This window comes from Denticeps clupeoides, chromosome 6 (assembly GCF_900700375.1).
Source record: "Denticeps clupeoides chromosome 6, fDenClu1.1, whole genome shotgun sequence".
NCBI classification, from domain to species: domain Eukaryota; kingdom Metazoa; phylum Chordata; class Actinopteri; order Clupeiformes; family Denticipitidae; genus Denticeps; species Denticeps clupeoides.
In genome coordinates, this window is record NC_041712.1 from 15,075,447 (window position 1) to 15,090,760 (window position 15,314).

Here is a 15,314-nt window from a genome sequence, read left to right on the forward strand (position 1 = left end):
CTCCTTTCACGTCCTTTTTTTTTACGACAGTCAACATTCCCTCCTTTCCTGCTCCCCCCGTCGGCTGAGATGTTGACCTCTGGCATGAGATGCATCATGGGCAAACTGTAAATACACATGGATTATCCATCTATCAGCCATTCTCGGGGGGCTGGGCGTTATGTATGCACACATTTTCATTATCTGCTCTCTGCATAGGCGCCCCGGTGGAAGGTGATTTATTATTATGCTGTCTAACCCTGGGGTGTCATAAGGGGTGTCAGTCGTGTGAATAATTTCTCACTGAGCCGAAACCTTTATTCACTCCTGCTGTATGCATTTGGCACTTCGGGGACCTTCGAAGTGACCCTAATCTATTGTTGTTTTATCATTATTGAGTCGCTGAGCACACAGGCTTAGTGAAGTTGGCCTCCGGTATTGTCTGAAGTTTCCTGTGTGGTGCATCGGGTCAAATGCCATTTGGATGGATAGGAACTCTGGGGAGAACTCAACTACACAGCCTTAACATAAGCCTATACAAGCTTAACCAGAAAGTCAGGCAGAAATTAAGTGTACTATGAGAGTGTCAAAATATCTTCTTCAGGAATGTCAGTGAATGTGATAATGTTCTAACAGATGATTTGTCAGTCTAAACCAAGAGGTTTTCTGATTCCTGGAATATTATATAAGGTTAAATAGCATATGAAGGCAGCAAGACTCTTAATCCTTTGTTGGTCAAAGAAGAAGAATGTCTTTGATATAAGTGAATAGAAGTCGCTTTGAATAAGGAGCATCAGCGACATGAATAAACGTAGATGAAGCTTTAAAATCAAGTAAGTGCTTTTTTGCCTGTAGGTTTTACAGATGCAGCAATGCAATTTTGCTCTGAGTCTAATGCATTTCATTTGGATGTTTGTCTTTGAAATGTCTGCCTAAGTCACCAAGACACTTGTTAATAAAAGGATATTTTGATCTTCCTTGATGACGTACATCGCCACCATTATGACAAGTATTAATTGAAAGTGAAGGGATTTTCATTGTGAAAAACTCCGGCATAGCATTAACCGTCCCTTTTAGAGAGCAGTGGGCAGCCATGACAGGCGCCCAGGGAGCAGTGTGTGGGGACGGTGCTTTGCTCAGGATCGGGACTTGAACCAGCAATCTTAAACCAGGTCCTCTTCCTTACCGAATTTTTTCTTAAGTGAAAGTGAAGTGATTGACAGAATACATTTAAAAAGAAAAAGAAAAATTCAAATACAGCAGCACTGGCCCTGCTAAACTATTTGACACAGTGGTGGTTTTGTTTGTAATATGAATATTAGTTATTATTGGCAGTCATCCACTGTCAAAACTGCAGTCCACACTGTCATGATCGTGACACTGTAGGGTGTGCTCCGGTTCCGCATTCCGGACCAGAGTTTGCATTGTGTGTGTGTTACCCTGATTACCCGAGTGTGTTCACCTGTTGTGTCCAGGATAAATGTACCCTGTGTCTGCTCTGTTGCTGCCCGGTCATTGTATGTACCTGTGTGTTTGTGTCACAGTTTGTTGTCTTTGTATCTTGTTATGTAGTAAATCCCCTGTCCCCTGTAAATTCATGTGGATGTGTCCTTTTGCCATTTTGGCTATGCCCACACACATCAAGTGAGAATATTAATTAGATTATATCTGTGTATATCTATAATAATATCTGTACTGCATCTAAACACACAGCAGCTGTGAAAAGGAAAATAATCTCATGGCCTGTTGTATCACTAGAGGGGTACCACAGTTGGGGAGCATCGCTGCCACTGGATTTTCATGAAATTCAAGTAGCATCAGACGGAGCGGTGCTTTTGTCGTTCGGCTCATGATACGCAGGGTAGAGAAATGGACGAGTGGCTTGTGCCTGCAGGTGTTTTGTGAATATGCACCCTGGTGCTGGGATGAGAGGGGCCTGTTTGCACCAAATGGATGTGTTTATAGAGTCCTCAGGAAACAACAGGAAAGGATACAGAACTAAAGTGTGTACCACTTCAAGCCACTCCACTCGCTTTTGTTTCAGTCAATATCCTGCCTGCGTCCCTCCCTCCCTCCGTTACTCCCGTCCTCTCCCCCTCTCTCACATCTCGCTGTCCCTCTCTTCTCTCGCAGGGAGTCAAGGTCAGTTCCCCATCGTTCAGAATGTGACCGTGACGGAGGGAGGGACGGCCAATATGACCTGCCGCGTGGAACACAATGACAACACCTCCCTCCAGTGGTCAAACCCTGCACAGCAGACACTCTTCTTCGGGGACAAAAAAGGTGAGTGAACTCTAGCACCATCCCCAACACACACACACACACACACACACACAGTCTAAAAAAAAAAAAAAAAGCTCTTCCTCCGGCTCTTATTTGTGCTGACTGAAGCCGCGGTCATTTTAGTGTAACACTGCTTGAGCAGGTTGTTTACCGAATTATTGCTTGAACTGGCAGTGAGAATTCTTCAGCTCTCAGATGTGTAGGAGATTGTGTGGGCGCAAATCTTTTTCTTTAGTGTTTTTTTTTTTTTTTTTAACCAAGCACTAGGTGGATTCAGTTTGATAGATTTTTCTGTGCAGATTCTTCTGTGTAAGACTATCTGTCCTTTATAGGAATCCACTTACCCCACACACACGCACACGCAGTGAAAGTGGGACAACAGCATGATTAATGCTCTGAACCTGTAACAGATTACGTTTGATAAACGAGGTAGGAGAGCTGGGTTGGAGGGCTTTGGGGATTTCACATCCAGCGCTGCCGCCCAGGGTCTGCTGGTTTTGGGACTCGCTGTTCTCAAATCAGATCAATATAAAAAAAGAAAGTGAAACCTTGCCTGGCGCTTTTATTCGCACACCTCATCCATAATCTTCAGCTGGTGGAAATCTGTGCTGAATATGTATGTACATTTTATTACTTCTAGTGACGTTTCCATCCAGGGATAAGAGTCTCATCCATGGTGTGCTCTTGCTGTTTTAGAAGGGACGACAGTGCAAGAATGAAGAGTGGAAACATTGCAGAAAAAAACAATCAGACTAAATGCAGTCATCATTTGCATAACCTTTCCTTATGCAATTGATGATATTAAAAACATTAATTTCCATTATCTGGCAATTATATAACACTTCTGAAACATTGCATATAACAATGCATGATCATTGACCCATAACAAAACTGTCAGACTGACACGACTGAGGTGGCCAGACAGAAGATGGACGCTGAGGTATGGAACAAAAAGGGGGTTTGTTGATAGGAAAATGCACAATTAGAAACAACAGATGCTACAATAGATTATCTCATTGTATGGTAAAGTGAGCCCAAATGTGTGGTTATGGATCAATTTGTGAATTGATTTATAAGCACATGAAAATTATTAATAATTCCACATTTGGAACTTGAGGTACGTTTCATTCACACTCATTCATACAGCTATCTGGATAAATGTTAAGGTGATAGATTTTACCTTAATCAGATTATGAGGTACAAATTTAAGGAGCAGGCTATGATGTTAATAATACAGCTCACCACGGAGGCAGACTTATGCAATGAACAGTCAATGCTAATATACTATGCACAATCCGTAACATGTTCTCTGTCTGACGGAAGATTACACAGTAGGGCGTAGCAGGCACGTACTTTATCGGTGATAAATCTTGCTCATATGGATCAGCTGTGCTGCTGACTCGTGATGCTGACTCGTGATCGTTCTGGTTTTGCTTCTTGGTTCTTCTTCTTCTTCTTCTGCCTTTCCTCTAGCTTTTCTTTTTTTGAGTCTGCTAAGTTGGCAATGGGATGCCAGTTTTATCTGTAGAGGGATCACACCCCAGGTTGAGGCCTTAGCCAAAGGTGTGATGCTGCAGGGAGGTCCGACATTGCTTCTCTCCCCTTGACCTTCTGACTGGAGATGAGTTCATTTTGATCCTCATAATAAGAAAGTGATGTGAGACTTATAGAATACACTTTCACTATTCTCTCATTCCACATTCACCCACATTACACATTGCTGGTTACAGAGACATCAAACAATACATGCATATTCATTTGCATCATGGAGCACCACATTCCTGTCAATATCTAGAAAACCTGAAGTTAACTAGGTATGTCCTTTGAATGGGAGTTGAAAGTCAAGTTGCCTTGTTGTAAGTGTTGAAGAACGACACCTGGCACTCGTTCCACCGCAAGGATCACTTCCAGTGCTGAAGGGCCCTAGGAAAGGAATGTGAGAATGAACCCACAACCCAGGCGTTAGAGAACGGTTACCGCTAAGTGCACACTAAGGGATTGGGACTTACCGGGTATTGCCGGGCCACCTCAACCGGGTATTGCCGGAGCCACCTCAACTTTACACAGAAAGAACAACGAATCACCAGGTAGCCACCAAATTTGGCCCCATTTTTTAATTGCGTAAATGCTGAGTTTGTATGCTGTCCCCGTGTCAGTGTGGGTTTGTTCCAACCACCCAATGGCATGCACACTAGGTGGTCTGGCAAATTTAAATTGGCAGTAGGTCTGAGCATGGGAGTGAATGGTATGGGCACCCATTTTAAGGGGGGTCCCCGCCTTGCACCTGATGACCCTGGATGGCAATGATGAGCCAGATTCAAACCCACAACAATTAATTATTTTGTATTTTGTTAATACAATAACTATATGGAATGAATACACAGAAGACAACCACCCCTCATCAAGGCTGTTTGGGTGTTTTATTTTGTCATTGCCTTAGTGTAATTAGTACATTGTTACTGTAAACGGCAGAGGTCATCAACCTGACCCTGAATCAGTCTGTTTTCCTCATTGGGGCGTGTCTCTGAGCATTTTTTCCTAGACTTGATTAATCACACGCCACATTGTCCATTCAGCAAAGACCTTTAGAGACCTTTAATGTGTTTTTGAGACGTTTGAAAAGTGTGCTGCAGAGGACAGTGAGAAAGTTTTCTCCGTTTTTCTTTTTTCCACTTGGAAAGGCGGTGATGATTTGCAAGCAAGTTTCACACTGATGTGTGCTGAGCGGCGCTCGGCTGCAACTGAACAAGTGCACTTAACACCTTCTGTCAATTTAATTGTAATTAAGAAAACAAAAGACAAACACAGCACTCGAGATCTAAGCCAAAACAAAACATTTCTCATCTGATAAAGCAAGTAATGAAGTAAATGGCACGGTGAGGATCCTAACTGCAGCTAATAGAAAGAGTGCAGTTGGCTCTTTGGCTCCTTGTACGAAGATGTACAGAGTTGTGTGGATTCAGGTTGAGGTGTGTACTTGGCAACACTTTTGGCAACACTTTTTGTTCACAAGTTCCACATCAGACACCCGATCCACTGCATCCAAGACATCAGACAAATGCCATGATGTGGCAATTTTGATGTGACATTTGTTAACAATCATATATAATAATAATAATATGTTAATGTAGGTACCTGTGGTGTATACAAGTCATCAATAACCTTCGCTGGGTATCCCTAGAGGGCTATGGAGATGGCTAGAACTGCTTGTGTAATTGTAATCTTCTGATCTGGCTGTATCAAGGACACCAGAGGCTCCCAGACACATTCCTGCCACCATGCTGAATAATAAAATAAAACAAAATAGAATACTTATGAACAATGCATATGATTGAAGCAATTACAGAACTTTCTTTTTTTTAAATTTGATATTAAGAGGAATTCTTGTTTTATGTAACATGGATCTAAATAGCATAATTAACACAAAAAACACCCTTCAAGTTCAAGTGAGGTTATTGTTATTTCAGCTACCGACAGGTTAGAGAGTAAGTTTCAAATGTGAACACAGTAATTGCACGCGGGTGCCCAACAATGAGGTGGTCTCGATCCGACTCTGGTGTGGTACACCTGGTGGGAACACGTACTGAATTAAAACAGGACCAAATGTTATAAATCACCTGATTGGAGGACTGTGAATTGTGGTTAAATTTCATTGTACGAAAACAAACTTGGAGTTGTGAGGAGATGTAGTGCCTCATTTGGTCTGATGACTACATACGTGCAATTTTACACAAAGATGTAGTAGTCCACAACAGAACATCTACAGTACTTGCTGTATTTAATTTTGTTGTTCCCATGGTGACACATCTTACCAATAAGAAGTGATAAAATTCTCGCATGAAGCAGCGCAAAACAAAAGACTAACAAAACATGTAGACATTAAAGAAGACAGACAGTGTTTAAACCAGCAAAATGAGTGCCAAGAAAAAAATTATGCAAAGATACTGCAGAGCAAAATGGAACAGTGCAATATACATGTAACAATGTAAACTCCTAAGTGGTTGTGTGTGTATGTGGGTGTGTCAGTCCAGTCCCTGAGTGTTCAAGTGACTGACCGTATGTCACTAAGTGTATGGGTTAGCGGTTGAATTGAGTTGAATGGGTTCTGTTTCGTATTACTTACAAAATTAACATCAGTCGTAAATGAGGATTCAGTTGCACGTCAAAGTCGTGCATTTTTCCGTCATCGCTGCTCCATTTCACTCGGTCTGTTTGAATCGGATTTGTGAAGGAGGATTCCAGGCTTGTTTACTCCCTTGCTCCTGTCTCAGGCCACAGTCTGCTTGGTAGCTTTGTGTTGAATGACTTGAATGACTGATATGACAGGCCTGGCCGCCATGTGTTAAGAGACCCGTGCCAGGAACAGGAGACGAGTGCAGGCTCGTGCTCAGCTGCTGCGGGCTTCTCCCAGGGTGCAGCACAGGAACGCTTTCCAAGCCTTTTCATCCTGTTCCTGGTTAAACATCTTGGTGGAGGAAGGGACTACACCTCACCACACAACGTTGGAGTGAAAATGAAGAAAGGGAGTCAGGGACACAGGAGGCACATCCCAGCCAAGGGGAATAATTTTTCATGACGTTTTAATGTGCGGTTTATCTTTCCTGCTTGTTTGTGAGTGTGCTGTGTGCGTTTGAACACTGTTTTTTTTTTTTCATTAAATTCTCTAATGGAGTGCAGATTGCTCCATCTTATCCTCCAGCCGTGGTGTGAAGTAGTGACTGGACCTTTTCAAAGTGGGGAGAGTTCTGGGGTTAACTCTATAGCACCGTTCCCAGCCGGTCCCCCACCCCCTCCAATTCAGGCCATATTGATTTTGCACCAAACGATGCAAACAGAAGCGACTCGGGGAAAATTAGCAGGTCCATCTCAGTGTGCTTCTCCAGGTGTGCTATTGAATTCCAAACTTGGCTCTTCCTGCTTGCACTCATAATTACATTTCCACCCATTCCACTCCTCCTTTCTGCCTCTTGTGTTGTTGCTTGGTCTTGTTTGTCTGCCAGGCTGAATGTGCGTGTCTCCCTGGCATTGCCATGTTTGCTTTTGTTAATGTGGGAGGAATGGAAAACCTTCAGACACGTGTTGTTGTTTTTTTTCCGCTCTTTATGATGAGACCAAATTAAATGGTTTTTTTTTTTCCTATAAATTTGACTTCAGAGACAGGCACAGTGATGGAATTTTATACCCACGCATACCCCATTTACATCTCACAAAAGTACTTGCAATTGTCTAATTAAATCAAGTCAAATTAATAAAATTGATAGTTGAGTATAGAGGAAGACCCGCCACAGTATTTGAGGGAAATGGGGTGAGCAAGTAAAAAATAGGCCAGTGAGACCAGTGACAGGTCCACCCTCAATACTGTTAAGTCCTTTTTACTCTTTTGCTAAAAAACAACCACACAGGCGCGCGCACACACACACACACACACACACACACACACACACACACACACACACACTTGCATGGAGTCGACTGCTATTGCTGCAAATTAAATCAGTAGTGAGTCACGTGTATTCGTGCATATCCCCCCTTTTACAAACACTCTTCTCACTTCCATTGTAAATCAGTTACCCACTGTAACTTAATTGAATGGCTGGACCTTTTTGCGATTTATATCCTGAAACCTGTGTCATTGTTGTGCTTCATTGTCCCTGCCATTTCATTTCCCACTCACAAAAACAGCAGCTCTTATCTCCATATTACCTTTTGGTGCACACTGCCTGGTGTTACACGTGGATTTTTATATATTTTGTATTTTTTTAATAGATTTTGTGAACATCAGTGTGCTTTCATATCTGCTTTCTGACCAAAAGACATCCAAGCACCATGTAGCCCAGCTATAGTTACATCTCAACATTGTACTCGGACCAGCTTGTGAGGAGATTCAGTTAATTGACCAAATCAATGGCAACTTCTCCTTTCATTTTGACATCAAAGCCTGGGCTAGTTTGGGTCAATTTTAATGCTTACGTGTGTTCTTATCACATATGGGTGTGTTAGTCTGACTTTGAGATGTCTAAGTGTATTTTCAGTTTGACTAACGTCAGGATGTATTTTTTCAACTGGTGTTGGTCACATTAATAATTATTAATATTAATTGTATGCTGTGTTTGTCATCATATGTCATCAGGCCATAAACTGAGGTAAGTAATAAAGAAAGTGAAAATGAAAATTTGTGATAAGAAGTGGCGGCCACTAGTGGCAAGAGGCTGCCAGGACCATGACGTGTTTGAGTCTCTTTAATTTTACAAGGAGCACAAAGGTTAAAGGTTAAACAACAAAACAACATTACTTCTGTTCTCAGCACATCAATCATGTTCTCCCATGCTTCTTGCTGAATGTAAATAATGTGGATTTCTGATGAGACACCCCCTTTAATATACACCTAGGTGTCTCAGTCATCGGTGATATTACTGTAGTAAATAAACTCACTGTAGTAAATAAACTTCTCTCCCCTCCAAACCCAGCCATATTAAAGACAATCCCGTGGCTCATAGAAGTACACCTTGCCACTGAGGTTTATGGGACTTCTTTTCGAAAGCCCGCACCAACTATATTAGTTCAATATCCAGTAATTGCTTATGAATCATAGAGCCCAGTAACTGTCGGAATAAAGTGCAACGGGGATTTAGTGGACATGTGCGGGGTTTGCATTATCACAGGCTGCGGTTTATTGCTGGTTTGTGGCGCGGTGTCCTGCAGCCATCCGGGCCTGCAGTGGCGCAGGAGTTTAATTGAAATGCTGCCATCTCCGCATTCCCTCAGATTGATGGCTCCAGCCAAGCTCACAACATAGAGAAACGCGAGCCAACCGAAACTTGCCTGCCTCTGCCAGCAAGCATCCATCTTTGTAGTGGAGAGGTTTAATAATCTGCTCTTTGCTGGCTAATTCTAGGATTTTTTTTATGTATTTATTTGGGATGTGTTTGCCTGATTAGTTCTGCTTTTCTTTACTTTTAAATAGAGATGACTTGCGCTGCACTAATGAAGTATGCTGTTCTATGGTTAGAAAAAAAACAAGAACCCGGTAACGCATGACAATCACATTTACAGCGCCTGCAAACAGGGCCGAGGATTTTCAGGGAAAGACATGGAGAGACTGAATTATGAGAAGCCAGGAATATTTTATTGAGGGAACAGACTGCTATGAATATTTCGTCTCTATCATATGAGAGCGTCAACAGCGAGAGCTGCAAGGCAAAGCAAAAAGAAATGCATGCGTCAGATCCAAGTGGACAAGAGTGGATGAGTATGGGTTGGACCCACAGGATGCACGGCTTCTAATAACTAAAAGACACAGTGGGAGGCATGATCTGTTTCTGGGGTACTTGAAGGCCCTTCTCTCTTACGCTCTTTCAGTAGGAAGGTTCCAAGGCTAATTTTGAGCGCATCTAGTAGTGTCTAAACTATACATTCATCTGGGAACTTCTTGAGAAGTTAAATCAATGGGTCTTTCAGTCCCCCATGGACCTGCTAAGTGTTGTTTCTCCTGAATCACTGCAATCAAAGCAATCACCAATCATAGCAGTAGCTCATGGATAGCATCATGGGTGGCTGCAAGTGCAATGTGAATAACTCAAATTTGCCCATATCAAATATTGGTGAAGCCTTAGATTTTTTTATATATTTCACAAATATATATATATGCTGAATTTCAGCTCATTTGTAATTTCATAGAACATTCCTCAGCAGTCCTTTATGCAATAAAATGGAGAAGATTATTTCAATTCAAAACTGAATAATTAATATAAAACATTATCCCCTGGGTGGCTTTTGCTACCAAATGGGGAGTGTCTCTGAGGTGAAACGCTCACAGAGCACCACAAAGAACCACAGCAGCCAGATATATTTCCAAGGGCGCATATATACAAGCAGCTTCCATGCAGAGTTGTATTTTCTGCCCTTACCCAGTGTTGCTGTAATGTTGATGGATGCTTATGTACGGACGCTTCTAAAGTTCACACTGTTCTCGTCAGACTGTGTGTCTGGGTTGTTATAATTACTGACACTCTGAAACAAGTTGTAGCCCGAGGCTAACTCCACCACCATGCATCAACTTCTCAAGGTGAAAATAAATGGGTCAGACTGTGTGCCATGAGTCCATGTTTAGCTTTGGCAGAATTGGAGAACAGGAAGCATGTAGGACCTTGCGGGCTGGCGGCTTACCTAGGCCGGGCCAGTCGTACACAAAACCATCTCGAACAGCCAGAAGCCGAGGTCCAAGATGGAGATCTGGCCCAGCTGATAGATGTGCCCCCTGGCAACCGTATTGTCTGATGAGAACAGGGAGAGGCAGGAGGGATGTGAAAATGAAGAGGGAGGAAAAAAGGAAGGAGGGGAAGAAGGAGTGGATTACAGGAAGAGATATGAATCTCCGACTACATCAACCCAAGGAACCCGCCCCCCTTCCTGTCTACAGCCCTGCGCTGCCAATTAACTCATTAATAATGAAGGCAGGCCCATCCAGTGTGGCCCGACCCCTGCAGGCTGACTCGGTACTTATGCGGGTTTGTGGGGCCGACAGGCTGCCCCTGGCCCCAGGTCCCACCGATGGAGGATGATAGATGGTAGGAGTGCTGGGCCGGACGCCTCTCCCATGTGTTATAGCAATTAGGGAGGAGGAATGGCCTCTTCTGGAAGTGCAGAGACAGCCAGAGGTGACGTGAGCTAAAAAAGGGAGCGAACAGCTCCCCGCTCAGCTTTGGGCCTGTGCCGTCTCAGCCAATGACATTATCTACTGTACGAATGGGTCTTCCAACAACCGCGTTAGTAATCTGTTACTATAATATTATTACTTTCATTAGTAATGAGTCATGTGTGGGATCCATATTTCTTAAATTATAGAACAGCGATCCAAGTAATACTACTGTGTTGTTTTTGGTTTTATTTCTAAGGCTGGAAAATATTTGAGTTTGTGCCACCCCAACGTCGATTTGACATTGTCAGAAATGTGAAATTAACAGGGAAAAAGCACAGGCCTGGATTTTAACATTTTTCATACAAAATGCAGTATTGTTAGTTATTCGGTTTGATTCTTGACTCCTGAAGTGAATAAATTACTTTTTGTACTAAATAGTGAAAGTGAACAGCAAACGGTCATAACGAAATGTGTCCTCTGCATTTAACCCATCAACCTTGGTGAGCTGTGGGCAGCCATGACAGGTGTGTGGGGACAGTGCTTTGCTAAGTGGCACCTTGGCGGATCAGGATTCAAACCGGAAACCTTCTGATTACAGGACGATTCATTAACCGCTAGGCCACCACTGCCCTGTACAATATAATAATAGATGCTAATACATTTTACAATGGTTAATGAGTGGCTTGCCCAATGCTAACAACAACTTTTGTTTTTGAAACTGCTGAAAAGGGCTAAAAATGAGCATTTTGCACTTTTTGAAAGTTGGTCACAGAGCGGTTTTAGAGAGTTTTTGGAATGTAGTCCACTGCTTTTCTGGAGAGCAGGAGCCAACCTTTGAAACGCTTAGTCGGATGAAAAGGGATTGACTTCCCCCCTGCGCTAACTTCTGAGAGGTTTTTTAGAATTTCAAATGGAGCTCCCTAAGGTGCAACATTTTGTCCTTATTCCATCATTCAGAGGCATGGGATTTGGGATTCATCCTCAACGCTGATGAGCAGCAGACCAGAATGGGCTCCTTGTTTTACATAATGCGGAGAGGAAAGGAACCTATCGCATTACAAATGACTGGGAAAATCTCCTGTAATTCGGCTCATGTTAATAGCTTTTATATTTTGATGGAATCATTATGCAGTGAGTAGTGGGACAATATATTCCTTATTCCCAACTTGAAATGAGACAAGTGTGTCTGATTACTTTCATGGCAAAGTTTAAATATTCACACAGGGCTTCCGACTTGGCGGATTAATAACGGCAGCCCTTTGCTTGGTGGCATCCCCTAAGTTACCACGGCGATGATTGAACCACCACTCGTCCTCATGTCATTTCTCAGGACGGCAGTTCCCGTGCCCCCTGGGTTTTTGTTTATTTATTTATTTGTTTCATGTCTGATTTTTCTGCTTGATGAAATAATGCGGCATGAATTATGCACCACCTGTGACAATAGACATGGGCGGAGGGGAGCGATGTTCCTCTCCCCTCCTGACACGTCTCTCCTGCGATCCGGCCCCCTCCCCTCTGTCGGTGTCGTTTAGTCCCCCCATCGCCACAACACATCTCTTTCTTTCATCAGGCTAATGTGATGCGGTGGTAGTGATCGTCTTCACTCACCTGAAAGACCCAGGCCACAATATAAAGCTGTTTGTTAATTAGGTTCTGAGAAGGGAAAAAAAAGCCATTATGCACATAATTGCATTTGTTAAGTGTTCATTAAAAATGCTCAATAGAGCACGATATTGGAGAAAAAAATTAATTGCAAAGGTTAAAGAGCTAGCTAGATTTGGTTTGGAGATGGCAGTATTAGTCTGTGTGCATTATCTCCTTAGTAAACAAATTCATTAAATGTGAACTTCAAGCTAGCCCAACTCCTGACCACACCCCACCACACCGCTTTGTTGCTACAGAAGCTAATGCTAAATGTTCGGGTGAATTTTATAAATGCGTCATGTAATTCTGTCATAGGGATGTGACATTGAGATGTTTTATTACGTATTTAATTAATCTATTCAAACTATATATGTGAATCATGATCAGAAGGTTGTATACACATCTACACTTGTCAGTTCTGGCTATGTGCCTCTGTAGATAGATGGAGATTACCTCAAGTGCTCAAGTGTTGTCTAAGGAGGCCTTGTTTCTGAGAACCATCAAATTCCAACAGACTATTAAGCCAAAAAGGACTTGAAGGGCAAACTTTATGGCAAAAATAAAAGTTTTTTACCATGCTCTTTCACCTTTGCAGGCAAAATGAGCAATGAAAATGCATTAACACATTTACAGCATTTTTGTATGTTAAGTGATTGTCATTGTGATGCACAGCACATGTTGCACACAGCAAAATGTGTCCTCGGCATTTAACCCTGAGCCCTCACCCTTGTAAGCAGTGAGCAACAGGCGTCTGGGGACGCTACTTTGCTCAGTGGCACCTCAATGGCACCTTGGCTGCTTGAGATTCGAACCGGCAACCTAGGCCACTGCTGTCCCAGACGTCCTTATCCAGGGCGACTTACAATCAGTACTTATAGTGACAGTCCCCCTCAAGCAACTCAGGATAAATTCTCTTGCTCAGGGACACAATAGTAGTAAGTGGGATTTGAACCTGTGACTTTTTATTTTTTTGGATTGTAGGTGGGTGTTTTACCTACTAGACATCTTCTCCCTTTGGCTTCTCTCAAATGGTTTTACGTCGAATGCCCTTCCTTACACAACCCTCCCCAGTTACCTGGGTTTGGGTCACCAAACATCTGTCCATTGAGCATTTTAGACCTCTAGATTGTCTGACTAGCCCCCTGTAGAAAGATGGTATCATATTATCTATTAACAGCCTTTATTATATGAACAGGATATATACATAACATAAATTTATACAAGACTACAGCACATCGTGCACAGTCAGCCTGATGTGCCTCCATGTTAAATATTGGTTTTGTTCCATCTAATAAAAGTGCATTAATAATAATATACAAAAAATACATCCCTGTGTGGATTTGCTTTGGGTTTTTTTGTCCACCTTGACTTTTGTTTGGAAAAAAAATGCCTTTGCATTTGCATACCACTCTCCTTGTTGAGCCACTTTGTGACATTTTCAATGTTTGGTAACCTTTTACATTTTGGAATTAATGAAGGACCTCCTCATACTTTACTCAGCAGTGGGTCCAGACCTCTTACAGGACCAGCTCTGGTGTAACTGTAGGGGGCCTCATTTATGAGAACTTTTTCACTGTGACCTGAAATTAGTCTGGAACTTTCACGCCTCCCTTGGCGATGTGCTGTGCAGTAAACTCAATACACCACAGGTGAACAACAGACGGCATGATGTTCATCGATCCTGATTTTTGGGCCACAAATGAATAGTTTTAACACATTTTTTGTGCACATGTCAGAGCATCTACATGTTTGTGGCAGGCAGACCTTGCAGGAAAAAAGCTGCTTTTGACTTGCGGTGAAACTATTGCACCCCAAACCTTAAAAGCAGTCTTTTGGAGTGTGGGTGAAAGCCAATCTCTCGACTGTCTAGACAATGTTACTGGGCTTTTAAAGTGCTTTGTTTACTCAATGAATGATTCCATCTCCTCTGTTCCCATGCCCTTAGGTAAAAGGTAAGTGTCTTGTGATTGTGGCAGTTTCGGCGAGGAACTGATGGCCTCTTAAGTGTAACAAATGGACAGATTCAGAGCCATGGTGGCATCTGAGGCAATGGCTGTGTTTCTTTACCTGGTTTCCATTTTAAAATTCTGTTCTGGGGGTTTGTGTATAAGTGTATGTTCCAGTTTTTTCACAGAAAGTAATGCATCTTTACCAATAACCAGTTTGACCAAGAACATCTGTCCATTGAGCATTTTAAAATATATTATCATGTACTAAAAATGTAATCCATTTTTGTCATGTATCACATCACTGTTGTACATTTGCTCATACTGGAACAGGTTGGTTTTTCATTTGATTCTATACAAAAGAGGATATATTTTTCACATTCTCCAGCACTTTCTCTGTAGAAAATGCCTAAACCCTTTGCAGTGCAAATTTGTAGAAACGTGGCCATGAAATCATGCATTTTAGGCTGCCCTAGAAAAAATTTATGTGGCACTGTTTTTCTCTGAATTGTAATTATTCTTCCACATATAAATGACAATGGATTTTAATCCAGCTTCTTTTTCTGCAGCAACTCGTCCATAACCGTGAGTCAGATCTTGAATTTCCTCTCTGATCACTCAGACATAAAAAATAAATAAACGGGGTGGAAGCTGAGGTCAACATCATTTTCCAATCTAATCACGGACTCCTGAATATGAGATGTTTTTTTAGGGCTTCAGATATATTATTCAGCTGTATCTATTTCCCTGCTCACTTCGGCCCACCATTCTGAACCCTGCTTAGAGTTGGAATCAGCAGTCAGGCACTGTGATGCATTCCCAAT

The 15,314-nt window shown here is 42.3% G+C and overlaps 1 protein-coding gene and 1 long non-coding RNA gene across 5 annotated transcripts in view; one reads left to right on the top strand and one right to left on the bottom strand.

Moving 5' to 3' along the window:
- The window catches only part of cadm2a (cell adhesion molecule 2a), a 301,114-nt gene that overhangs the window by 217,475 nt on the left and 68,325 nt on the right, over positions 1-15,314 (top strand). For all 4 annotated transcript variants that reach the window (XM_028984402.1, XM_028984403.1, XM_028984405.1 and 1 more), the window contains one exon: positions 2,113-2,262. In XM_028984402.1, coding sequence (XP_028840235.1) covers positions 2,113-2,262 — 150 coding nt within the window. The remainder of the gene's footprint in view (positions 1-2,112; positions 2,263-15,314) is intronic.
- LOC114792893 (uncharacterized) lies at positions 4,091-6,485 on the bottom strand. Its single transcript, XR_003750166.1, has 4 exons — positions 6,386-6,485; positions 5,398-5,543; positions 4,272-4,319; positions 4,091-4,185 (listed from the first exon to the last, which is right to left on the bottom strand). It is a non-coding gene; the product is annotated as an uncharacterized LOC114792893 (long non-coding RNA).